General features: G+C 35.7%; 1 protein-coding gene across 1 annotated transcript; it reads right to left on the bottom strand.

Annotated features, from left to right (window-relative positions):
- Positions 1-1,888: 1,888 nt before the first annotated feature.
- On the bottom strand, positions 1,889-4,346 carry LOC141326430 (epithelial cell adhesion molecule-like). Its single transcript, XM_073835177.1, has 10 exons — positions 4,219-4,346; positions 4,028-4,097; positions 3,627-3,728; positions 3,138-3,396; positions 2,987-3,052; positions 2,833-2,896; positions 2,655-2,753; positions 2,382-2,579; positions 2,263-2,301; positions 1,889-2,182 (listed from the first exon to the last, which is right to left on the bottom strand). Exons 2-10 carry the CDS (start codon positions 4,083-4,085, stop codon positions 2,156-2,158), a joined length of 912 nt encoding a protein of 303 aa, XP_073691278.1. The 5' UTR covers positions 4,086-4,097; positions 4,219-4,346; the 3' UTR covers positions 1,889-2,155.
- Positions 4,347-12,562: the final 8,216 nt, after the last annotated feature.

Genomic DNA, 12,562 nt, shown 5'->3' with positions numbered 1-12,562 from the left:
CTTCTTTGTTTTAAATTTCGAGAGGACAAAAAAGGTTTGTACAAATGCACAGGTTTAAGGCTCCATTTTTAGACACTACAGGCCTTGTATCACGTTTGTAACTCAAATTACCTAAAGCTTCCACTTCTGGTATTTTTAACTGGACAAAACCAGTTGTAATCCTGCTCGACATTGCCAACTGTTATCCACCTTTTTATTTAATGCGGAAGTAAGCCTTTGGGCGAGACTTTCGGTTCATTAGCCACTACAGGGAAATAATGAGAAGAATAACAACGTGCAGTAAACGGTAAAACTGCACTACAAACCAGCGTGCTAATAATTGTGACCCTAGACCACAAAACCAATCATACGGGTCAATTTTTTGAAATTGTGATTTATACATCACATATAAATAAGCTTTCCATTGGTGTGTGATTTGGGATATGGATGGAATATTACCTGAAAATGTTTGGCAACTGAAATTATTCAGGCGAAAATAGCATAAATAAGCAAAAAGGCCAAATAAATTACATCGAACAATGATGTGACTTGATCAAATAGAGGCGCGCACTAATGTAGCAAACATGTTGGCAGTGTGAAAGCATTTAAAACTGTCAGAGAAAGACGCAAAAATCATTACAAGCACCGACAGCGAGAGACTGTTTAGTATCGCATCGCATGTCTTCCATGAGAAGAGAAAGGGGTGGTTGTTGCTGGTTACTGTATGATGACTGAAATCACGAAATGCCCTAAAACCATTAGTAAACAAACTACAGAGCGTTATGTTGTCTAATACACGCACAAATTCTGCGTGATGAGAATCATTCATAAATCTGCTGCTGTCAGCACAAAGTAGTTCTGAGATCTTCTTGCGGGTTTCTGTCAAAATAAGTCAACATGCTTATGGCCAAAGAATATTATTTTACTAACTTATTAAAAGTTAAGTTGTGCTTTGTTGCTAGGCTATAATGTCTACTAGAACATTAAAAATGTTCAGTGTTAAATATTTAAATAGTTTTGTAATAGTTTTTTTTTTCTTTGAAAAGCATGCAAGACAAAACTGTAAAAAGCAAACATTGGCTAAATACATGGAAGAAAAAAAAACAAAAAACTGCATTCAGTAATTGGCCTTTGGCCCAGGGTGTAATTTTGTTCTGCTTCGTCCAAGAACTTTCATTTTGGTGCATGCCTAATATTTATGGTAGAAAATTTGCTTAACATCCTAATGATTTTTGGCATAAAAGAAAAATCTATATTTTTTTTTACTCATACAATGTATTTTTGGCTATTGCTGCAAATATATCCCATGCTACTTAAGGTTTTGTGGTTTAGGGTCACAATAAAGATAACACATTAAAACAATATGGTAAGACACACCAATTTGCAATAATCAAGTAGCAAAAGGAGCCATTTTGTACAGCTATAAAATGCTGGACATGAGATAAATCAGACCCAGAAAAATTAGAAATGGCCACACCCACTCTTAAAAAAAAAAAAAAGTGGGTATTTTCTGAAATTGTCATAATCACCAGTAATCACCACAAGCTGGTTTTACAGTTTAATGTTAGCCTAGTTATTTACTGGTAGTGACTAATCACAAGTATCACTTTCACAGCAAATACATTGACAAATGTCACGCTAAGACTAAGCCCCATTCAAAAAAAAAAAAAAAAAAAAGCCACCATTACAGATTTGAATTGTGGCGAATCTCATATGGCAGAGAACAGGTGCAGCTCAACTGCTCACCCTGGGCTAAAAAAGGACAAATCATGTGGTTGCAAACAAAAGCAAGGACTTGTTGCTCTAGGATTGCCCTTTTAATTTAGCGAAACCAACGCAGCTCTATAGTTAAAGGATTTTGATTTAAGAAGACTACATGCTAGAATTGTAAGAACTTGCATGACAAGCGTTTAGCACAAGAAACAAATTTTATTAAAAACTTACAAGTCACAAACTGTACAGGGTTAAAACTTTGATCGAATTGAAAATTGAGCCCTCATTAAATAGCAAAAACGTAACAGACATTAAAAAAAAAGAAAAGAAACTGTACTCCGCATGTAACAGACACTTAATTTCTAATATGAAGATGTCACAAGCAAATGTACAGCAGGTCCAAGCTTCAGCATGGGGCACATCCCAGTGTAAGACTTAAGCACATGAGGCGTCATTCATAGCTTTAAGACATGGTGTCCATCTCTCTGGGCTGCAAGAACAGAAGTAAGTGTTAAAATAAAAATACAAAAGCAATAGCATCTTGAAGCAAGCAAGCAAGCGAGAACTAACCTGTGCTTTACTGTACTTCTGTCGCCGTGTGAGGAGCACCTGAAATAAGAAAACAATAGTCAGACAAGCACACATCAAGTTAAATGAAACGCAATAAAAACAAGAAAAATATGACTTACCAGAACCAGAACTCCTGCAAGCACGATCAAGCTGACCACCACAATGAGAGCAATGATACCAGCAGTCAGCCTCTGCATGGTGAAGGTTGGCGCCTTTTCGTCAACATAGTAGACCAGGATGTTCTCCATGGGCACCTTTGACCCCTCAACACTGACTTCAAATGGTTGGCCGTTTTTGAAGAGGGGCAGAACTTTGACCTATGAAACATTTTTCACAAGTTAGAAAATATAAAGTCAGGCATTACAATTATTAAAAGTTGTAACAAGACTCACATCCTTCTCCATGTAGTAAGTCATGAGGGACAGGTCTGTAGTACGGTCTTCAATAGGCTTTTTGACATCCACAACGATGAGACGGCCATCTTTGTCATACTGGAAAAAGAGGTGGGCTTTGTTAGGCTGTACACCACAAATCAAGTTAAGGGACTGGATAACGATGGTAAACACTTACATCAACAGCAGACACAAATTTCTTATCCAACTTGTAACGTTCCAGTAAAGCGTTCTCAATCCCACTGCAAAAGTAGAGTAACATCAGCAAAAGACATAAGCAGAGCGTCATATTAAGTGTTACAGAAAGACCCTAGAAGTTCATTTTAACATACGTCTTCAGTTTGGTTTTATCGAGAGCAGTAGGCACCTCTTTATGCTTCAGTTCCAGGCGAACCCAACTAGAAAAGAAAACATAGCATTGTCAGAATTTACAGTTCAGAAGAACATCCGGTTAACAACTTCAACTTTGCAAAGTGCACTTACTAGGTCTCCACATGCTCACACTTGATGTTTTTGTCTCCCTTGTCACTTCTGCGCACACCGGCACTGTTGACGCACCAGCAAACTTCAGTGCCGTTACACTGGATAGCCTTGAAATTTCCATTATTCTCACACTCTGGGTCATAGATGCCATCATTGTCCACAAAGGCGGTTTCCACCGGCTTCCCACCAAACGATCTGGTGGACATGTTGTTCCTGGCACGAAACATCTCTGCTTTCATGAGGTAGCACTTGGGAATCACTGTGGGTAGGGACAATTGAAGACATTAACTACACTTCATGGGAGGAACAAAATGCCTCCTGTTGGCACAAGCTGGAGATCAGGCAGTTTAGGTGGAGTTACACAAACTCCTCCAAAACCATACTGGGAGCCTAGTTAGGTTAGCAAACCAGTTTTAACCTTTCAGTAAGGATACCAAAAGTAACCAATAAACTAGTCACCAAAAGTCAAAATATAGGAGAAACACTCACATTTTGTACAATCAATCGGTTGCTTTACTGCGCTAGAAAATTGAAGAGTGCACTGGCATGGGTTTTCTTCACAAACAGCCCATTTCATATTGTCACAAGAACCTGTCGGATAAAAAGAACACAGCAGATTGTGAATTGAAAACTTAGTTTCAAAAACTTAATTTAGTACCCATTTAACGTTAAAACACATAACCCAATCCAAGTGGAGTTCCCCCACCCCCACATACTGAACCACACCCTGGATCTCATTGTTTTGTTTGCCTCCCAACTACCAGGAGCAGGTTAACAACTGGGATTAAGCAGTTTGTCTCAATTTCATCCGATTTTGTTTACTTTTAGCCAACATATATTGCGATTAAATAGCTTATATTTCACTTATAGACAAAAAAATCGTTACTTACATTGTGAGGCGACCACATCCACCAACACCACAACAAACAAGGCGATTAAAAACTTCATGGTGGATAAGAACTGAAAAACAAAGACAGTTTCAGCGTTAAATCACTCCGTACGAGAAACTGATGCGATAATCTCCAGAATCTCCGTGCAATTCAACTAGTGTTTAAACCCTAAAACGTTGAAGTCTCCTTACCAAGGTTCTAACAAAAAGAAGAAATCCAACCAGAAAGAGTTATTCCGCTTTTTGTGGAGTCTTGCACTTAATAACGAGTAGATCCCGCAGATATCCTCTCTCTCCCTCGCCAAACGACTGATCTAACGCACAACAGGTGTCCAATTATGTATACCTGTTAGAGTTAAGTGACGTCAGGTGCGAGTAGGCGGAGTTAGCGCTAAAACAGACTCACCTCTTTTTCCGCCCATGACCATGTATGGCCACTTGACGCATCGAGAGGGAACGCAAAACTGCCTATTTCCATTTTGGAAATGGAAAGCACCAACAAGATTTTCGGTTGAAACTCAACACATGCAAACTCTGATACCTGCAGTGAAACTGCAGTGTTTGCTGCAAGGGATATGACAAAGGTTACAAAACCTAAAGAAATGTGACTATAGATTTAGGACAAGACAAGTTTACTTAAAAAACATTTCTATACATTATATGATGCTACTTGCATTTTATTTATAATAGTGATTCATTATACATAACAAAGAGGAAGTGGGAGAAAGATACTGTAGTAAATTTGATTTACTATAAAATAATGTAAGAATAAAACTATTGAATAAAATGTAAAAGGATAAAAGGCTTATTAAAGAATGGGCTTAAAAAATAGTCTAACAACAATAACAGAACTTGTCAGACTGTGTTAAAACAAAGAAAGATTTACAAGACAACAAACCATTTTAAAGAAAATAAAAGTAACTTAAATGTACCTCACTGATTCTTGAGACATGGGACAAAACATGTCCACCAATTGTAACTGCTGTTAGGTTTAAAAATGAAAATATTTTCAATAAAAGTATATATATATATTTTTTATTTAAGTTTAATTTTATCATTATATATTAAATCTACAACACTTATTATCAAATCAAACACTTATCAAAAACGGTTCCCCACAGAGAAGGGTTAAAGCGCTCATAAGCAATACAATAGATAAAAACGTTTTTTTGATGATGATGAAAAAGCTTGTTTTATCAAAAGCAGGACTTAATAATATTTCATTTCAAAGCAAGGTTGTTTTTTAAAGGACACGTGTGTTTCATAAGGTTTCAAAGTTGTGTCCACACTTTTTGTCGACACCGTCAGACATTCATTAAAATGTAAAAAAGTCAGGGAATACCACACTTTTAAAAATAAAAGTTCTTTATTGCATTGGTGGCTCCACAAAGAACCGTGAACATCCATGGAACCCTTCAAATGCAGAAAAGGTTCTTTGGATTTTTAAAATGCTCTTCAAAATGGTTCTTTTAAGAACAGTCCACTGAAAGGTTGTTTGGGGAACCAAAAATGGTTCTTCTATGGCATCACACTGTAAAACAACCCTTTTGAGGCTTTATTTTTAAGATTTCAGGGGCAGCTGTCACTCTAACAGACCCCTTGCCACATTCCACCTCTGCATAGTACATCAGTGTCAGGCTCTGGTTGTATAGTTTTAGAATATTTTACATGCTAATGTTAATACTTCCTGTGTCATAACCATGATATGTCAACACCATCTTCCAATTTCTGAGGAAATTCTTCTCATGCAGGTTTGGCATCTAGCATTTTTGTGGTTTTAAAGTTATTTTAATTACGTTAAATATAAAACAGTGTTTAATTTTTGTAATAGTGTATAGATACTAAATATACTGCATATATTGGGGTCAGCCGTGACCTAATGGTTAGAGAGTCAGACTTGTAACCCAAAGGTTGCAGGTTTGAGTCTCAGGTCCGGCAGGGATTGTTGGTGGCAGGGGCGCCGCTCACAATTTTGGGCCCTATGACAAAATATGAGGTTGGGCCCCCCCACCACACCAAAGCAGAACTCTGGGGGCCACTAAAGTGCGTGGGCCCTTAGAATTGTCCTAACTTTCCCCCCCTTAGCGGCGCCCCTGGTTGGTGGAGATTTTGAATGTCCAGCACTCTCTCGACCCTCAATACCACAACTGAGGTGAGTCCCTTGAGCAAGGCACCGAACCCCCAACTGCTCCCTGGGCGCCACAGCAATAGCAATATTGCAGCTCACTGCTCCGGGTGTGTGTGTGTGTGTGTGTGTGTGTGTGTGTGTGTGTGTGTGTGTGTGTGTGTGTGTGTGTGTGTGTGTGTGTGTGTGTGTGTGTGTGTGTGTGTGTGTGTGTGTGTGTGTGTGTTCACTACTGTGTGTGTGCACTTGGATGGGTTAAATGCAGAGCACAAGTTCCGAGTATGGGTCACCATACTTGGCCTCATGTCACCTCCTTTGCTATTGCTTTTGTGGATTGAGAGTCACTTCTAGCAGAGCTGAGAGAACATAAGATTTAGCGAACATAAGGCTGAGGAAACACAAAACACTGGATAAAACATCTATGCATAATACAGTTCGTTTGTATTCTGATCATATGTGTTCTGATCATTTTGGATCATTTGTTAAGATGTTTAAATGTGAATATTAAATGTGAAAGTACAGTGGCATGCAAAAGTTTGGGAACCCCTTGCGGAATCATTGAATAGACAATAGACAAGATAGACAAGATATAAACAATATAGCTGAAATAACCCCTTCAAAAGTCTGGGAACTTGGTTCTTAATACTGTGTGTGGTTACCTGGATGATCTACGACTGTTTTTTTGTTTAGTGATAGTTGTTCATGAGTCCTTGTTTGTTCTGAACAGATAAACTGACCACTGCTCTTCAGAAAAATCCTTCAGGTCCAAGTTTCTTTGGGTTTTCAGCGTTTTTGTATATTTGAACCCTTTCTTTTTTTCTTTTTTTCTTTTTTTTTTTTCATTTAGTACTGCCCTTAGGAAGCAAAAGAAGATACTTGCTTGTTTCCCGGAAGACAAATTTAGTATAATTTACTTTGATCTTCAAATTCACAAAGTTTTTACCCCCAGCTCTTAATGCATTGTGTGTAAACAGATCATTTGTGTTCCAATGATATACTCAATGTATTTGATAGTTAAAATGACCAATTCAGGTTTTTGGCACCATTGTCAGATGTGTCAACTCTGTCAGGTCTATGTCACCTCCGTCAAAAGAACATTTTGATAATGTTTGATTATGATATTTAATATTTGTTGAGGAATTGTTGGTCACATGTGAAAATGTGCCTCTTTGTAATGTGTCTGCTTTTAAAATGTTAAAAACATCTTGATTGCTGTTAACGATAGAGTTAAAATTATATTGAACAGTCCCAGGTAAAAAAGCACATTTTGAAAAAAAAAAGAGAAATGTTGGGAGGTTGAAAACCATAGCGCAAGGTTTTGTATTTTTTCAATATTTCACCCTGTTTTGTCCCACTTCTCAAGAATCAGTGACCTTATATTGCATTTAAATTTGATCTTTGTTAACACATTTTAAATGACAGGACTGGTATCTAAATCAGAATCAAATATTATTGTGCTCAATGTGAGGTATAATACTCATTTAAGATTTTCATTTACAAGTAAAAGAGAGAGAGAGAGAGACAGAGAGAATTAGAAATGTCAAGTCTGAACATAAAGTCTGTTATGTTTTATAACAGTTAGGATGTTTTATGTTTATATTCTATATATGTTTTGCTGTGTTTAAATGATAATGTTTTCTATCTGCTTACCATTTGGAATTTAAATGATTATAATGAAATGAGGGTTTGGGTGTATTGTGGCATATAACAATAATTATTTACATTTGATTACCTCAATAAATTCACGCACAACAGCTAAAATGCCCATTCATTCATTTAAATAGTTTGGCATAATCAGCGTTCTAAACTATTTGCATTTATAGTTGATACACATGGGAATATAACATGACATTTTGGGCCACATATTGCAAAAACACTTACACATATGTTTAAAGAAACTGTGTTACCCATAGAAAATAGGCTTCCTCTATGAATGTTTATTACATTAGCAGCATAAACATAGATTATGCCACTTGACTGTCTGTCAAAAGAAGACAGGTCACCAATAATATGACAGAGACACATACAATAGTGTTAATGGTCATTAATGAGACGTTCAAAGTTTTAGGTAAAGTCATTCAACTAGACATCAACACTCTCTCTCTCTCTCTCTCTCTCTCTCTCTCTCTCTCTCTCTTTGTATGTGGCTGGTGTTTCTCAAAGAATGCAGCGAAAACCAGGTGAACAAGTTTGGACAGAAGTGGCCCAACCCCCAGCTACTTTCTAAGCATTTCACAATCAGGATATTTTGATAATATGTTATAAATGATTAAGATTTAAACAAAACTGGAAGCTTCTCCGGAAGCTTGCGCTGTATTTTCGATTGTGTCGAAAATTTCATCGCTGTCATGCATAAACCCACAGCTACTATGACCTCATGAGAAGCAGAAGGCTGTCAAAGCTGAGCAATTTGTAAAATGGACACACCCTTCCCGACTGATACCCACAACAACATCGAAACTGACGTCAGATTCTCTGTAGTATCTCTAACAACATCTCGAAGACAATTCATGTGTCGGTTTATGCTTGTTTTGTTGTTCTTTTCATTTTAGGCTCAAACATATGCTTAGAAGTGTTTGATGTGTCAGTGGCTCTGAATCTGAAACCACAGTTACATGTAGCTCTATGGTTGTAAAAAATCTTAATGTAAAGATGTTTAAGTCCGTACTAAACTTGAATATCTTCAAATTTAAATTTCGCAGCCATTACACTCTCCTTCATAAAAATTTTTCAAGAGATCACATATATGTGACCCTGGACCACAAACACAAACCAGTCCTAAATTATACTACAGCTGAATAAATTAATATATATAAACAAGTTTGTTAGGAAAGGACAACATTTGGCTGAGATACAACTGTTTGAAAATCTGGAATCTGAGGGTGCAAAAAAATCTAAATATTGAGAAAATAGCCTTTAAAGTTGCATATTACTAATCAAAAATTAAGTGTTGATATATTTACAGTAGGAAATTTACAAAATATATTCATGGAACATGGAACACGTTTTCACCCCGGTACCCCCGGTTTCACAGACAAGGCCTAAGCCTAGTCCCAGACTAAAATGTAAGTCTGAGCTGTTTCAGCTGAAATAAAATTGCACTGATTGATCTTTGTTTTGTCTCAAGATGCACACCACCAGTAAAGTTTTTTTCTAAGCATGTTTATAAAAATGACTTAAATGTCCTAATTGAACTATGGCCTACTCCTGGCTTAGTCTAAGCTCTGTCTGTGAAACCGGGCCTTATTATCCTAATGATTTTTAGCATAAAACAAAAATTTATAATTTTGAACTATACAGTGTACTTTTGGCTATTCCTACAAATACACCTGAATGCATTTCGATTTTGTTTCTCTTTGTTGTTTTTTTCAATATCTCCACTTGATGGCGCTCTTATATGTTTTCCTGCAGTGAAACCGTGTCTGATATTTTGTTGCTACACTCTGTGTTAAATGTCCAAGATGGCAGTTTTAAGGCGTGACTTGTTCATAGATGTTATAGAAACAACAAACTTTGCTGGTCATATTGTTAGTTGTCAGCAATTTTGATATTTCCCCAATTTAACCTTTTTATTTCTCTAAACTTTATAAAAGATCTCACTGACCATCTTTAAGTAAAGTTTGTGTTACAGAACCAAGCTGAATTTATTATTTATTATTCTGTAAACAATTAATTGTGTTACAGTTTTAAAGTATTTAAAAAAAATTCTAGTCAGGAAGATTTTTTCCCGTTATTTAAAAAAAAAAAAGCTAACATAGATTAAATATCAAGACAATAGCTAGATAAAATGTCTTTTATTATTACTGTTATTACTACAGATAATTTACACTGCAAAAAAAAAAAAAAGTGCTTTTCTTAATAAGTATTGTTTCCAGCCAAAATATATAAAGATTCTTATATCAAGAGGGATTTTCTAGACGAGTCAAAATAAAGTGTGTTTTTGTTTGAAACAAGCTAAATAATCTGCCAATAGCGTAAAAAGATAATCTTGTTTACTGTTTGAAAAAAAAAAATTATTTTAATTTTGACTTCTGAAAACAAGAAAATATTTTTTACTTGTCTAGAAAATTTGGATATTTTAGCTGGAAACAAAACAAAAAAATCTAAGTTAAAAAAATAAAAATAAAATTTGCAGTGTACATTGATTCCGTAGCAGTTTCTTAAGTTTACTACTTCATATTTGTAAACATAGTTTAAACATTTTTCTTTATCTAAAGAAACATAGGCTTGTTTAACAACCAAAAGTTAATTAAAATACAATATACTCACTCAGAATTCACACAATCTGGAAATAAAATGGAATCTAATTTTAAAAGTTATGCTCTAAAATTACTTTTTGGGTCATCCAACAGTGTACCCTCTCTCTTTAATTGAAATAAACACTTCCTTTTTTGTTGCCAGCAACTTCCTATTTAGCTGTTCTGACCACGCAACATTTAGATGTGGTTTAGAAGAGCTCATCCGTGGTATTGACATCTCACTGCTTAAGTTAAAGTAGGCTATGCTTAACTGAACAGAAGCATGAGAAATACTTTGCTGTTTCATTTTGTGTGAGATATTTTAAAAAGAAAGTATAAATCCGCCTAGTTCAACATATTCCGCCAGAAGAACTGCCAAAACCCTGTGCATTTGTGATGCTGAAACGTTATTTCTCTTTTAAAACATATTTCCCACGGCATATTTCCCAGCTCTACTTCCGGCTCTGCGGTTGTGATGTGGGCACAAAGATGTTTTCTGTTTTGTTGCTCAGGGCAACTAAGTTTTTGAACTTTATGGAAATATTTTAACTGTATTAGCATGAAATGAATTAAAGTCTTATGATCCAAACAGTTTAAACAAACTGAATTTGACCTGCGGAAATAGCGTTACTTTAATCCACGCTAAATGTTATTATGCTCATAGTAAAAAAATGAAATATTTCTGCATTTTTAACCTACATTCTAAACACACAGCAGCTCATATTTGAGAAATGACTGTAATTATGTTGTAGAACGAAACGTAAAAATATATTTATCCATTATAAATTACTATATAGATTATTACAGTTTTATTTTAACTCATAGGAAAGTCCTTGGAGAACGTACGGGTGTGGACATAAAATGCTAAAACTAAACGGCATTACACTTAGCAGTGCAAATTAGCGCTGCTGCTGAAAAAGACAGCATATGCTGGTTAGGTAGGTTTTGGTCAAGGACCAGCATAAACCAGCTTTATAAAACTGAACGTAACTTTCCAAGAAACGATCAAAAATATGCCACTGCAAAAGAAGAAAAACACAATGAAAATGAAAAAAATGAACTCAGTCGCACGAATTTAACATGTTCTTCGAATATGCTTCATTCTTTGTTAATGATTTTCAAAGAATCGTTTTCGCGAATTATGGATTCTGAATGCGTTGCCACAGCTTTCGCTTACGCTTCGCAAATTTTCGTTTGCTGTTTTGGTACAAACTTCTCGTGGGGGCGGGCTTAACAGCGATCTACTCTGATTGGCTATTGAGCTTTTGATGGACAGTTGCTCTCTGACCTGGAAGAACAGACGGTGACGTCAGTGGCGCGCATATTGGAAAGTTGTTGCGGACACATTATCATGTCTTTTAAAATGCGTAGGTCTATGTTAAATTATCTTAATTATAACATTTCTAGCACGTTTTTAAAAACATTTATTTGAGCAATAATATATCTCATGTAGACCACATGTAACACGATTTCAAGTCAATAATAGAATCCATTAAAGAAAGTGAAAACTGAAAGATGAAGGCGGTGATATTAATATTGTCCACTAGATGGAGCCACATGATAAGGAATCTTCTAGGCCTAATATTTTTCGAGTTCCCTTCGATCAGTGGGACTGACAGCTCGACATCAATTTTTCCCAGTGAACTCATCTGGCCACAGCACACATGTCCACTGTCTCTTTGACTATCTGAGATGTGCTCTGGCCCAGTGAACCAGAAGCATCACTTGATAAATAGCTTTCTGATGAGCCAAACCTGATAACCTTACCTATTACCCTGCTCACAAACTGTTCCAAAACAGCTTATTTGGATATTCTATAACCCTTTTTTATTTTGCCTCTGTCCCAACTTTTTTTTAGTGTGGTGTAGCCATCAAAATCAAAATTTGTTTATATTTACAAAATATATTTAAGTTGGTCAGTGAAACTTTGAAAATCTTTTCTCTGTACTTTTGTCAATTAAATAAAAGTTAAAGAGAATTATCAAATTTACAGATTCCTGATTTGTATTGCATTTTACAATTTGTTATTAAATGATTAAACATTTATCTGAAACATTACGTATTGTTCTTGTGATTTTTATTCATGCTGGAAAATGTATTAATTATTTAAAAAACATTGTGTCTATTTTGTATTTTTTAGTCATCAAAATAATTGGATAATAATATGAAAGAG

Source organism: Garra rufa, chromosome 2 (assembly GCF_049309525.1).
Source record: "Garra rufa chromosome 2, GarRuf1.0, whole genome shotgun sequence".
Taxonomy (NCBI): Eukaryota; Metazoa; Chordata; class Actinopteri; order Cypriniformes; family Cyprinidae; genus Garra; species Garra rufa.
Note: the sequence above shows the minus strand (reverse complement) of the source record. Positions and strands in the feature narration are given on the sequence as shown.

Excerpts from the sequence above, each read along its gene's own strand:
- LOC141326430 (XM_073835177.1), bottom strand. The coding sequence starts at position 4,085 with ATGAAGTTTTTAATCGCCTTGTTTGTTGTGGTGTTGGTGGATGTGGTC. Across the intron at positions 3,729-4,027 it reads GGATGTGGTCGCCTCACAAT|GTTCTTGTGACAATATGAAA; the intron begins GTAAGTAACGAT and ends TTTATCCGACAG. Across the intron at positions 3,053-3,137 it reads TGTGAGCATGTGGAGACCTA|TTGGGTTCGCCTGGAACTGA; the intron begins GTAAGTGCACTT and ends TTTCTTTTCTAG.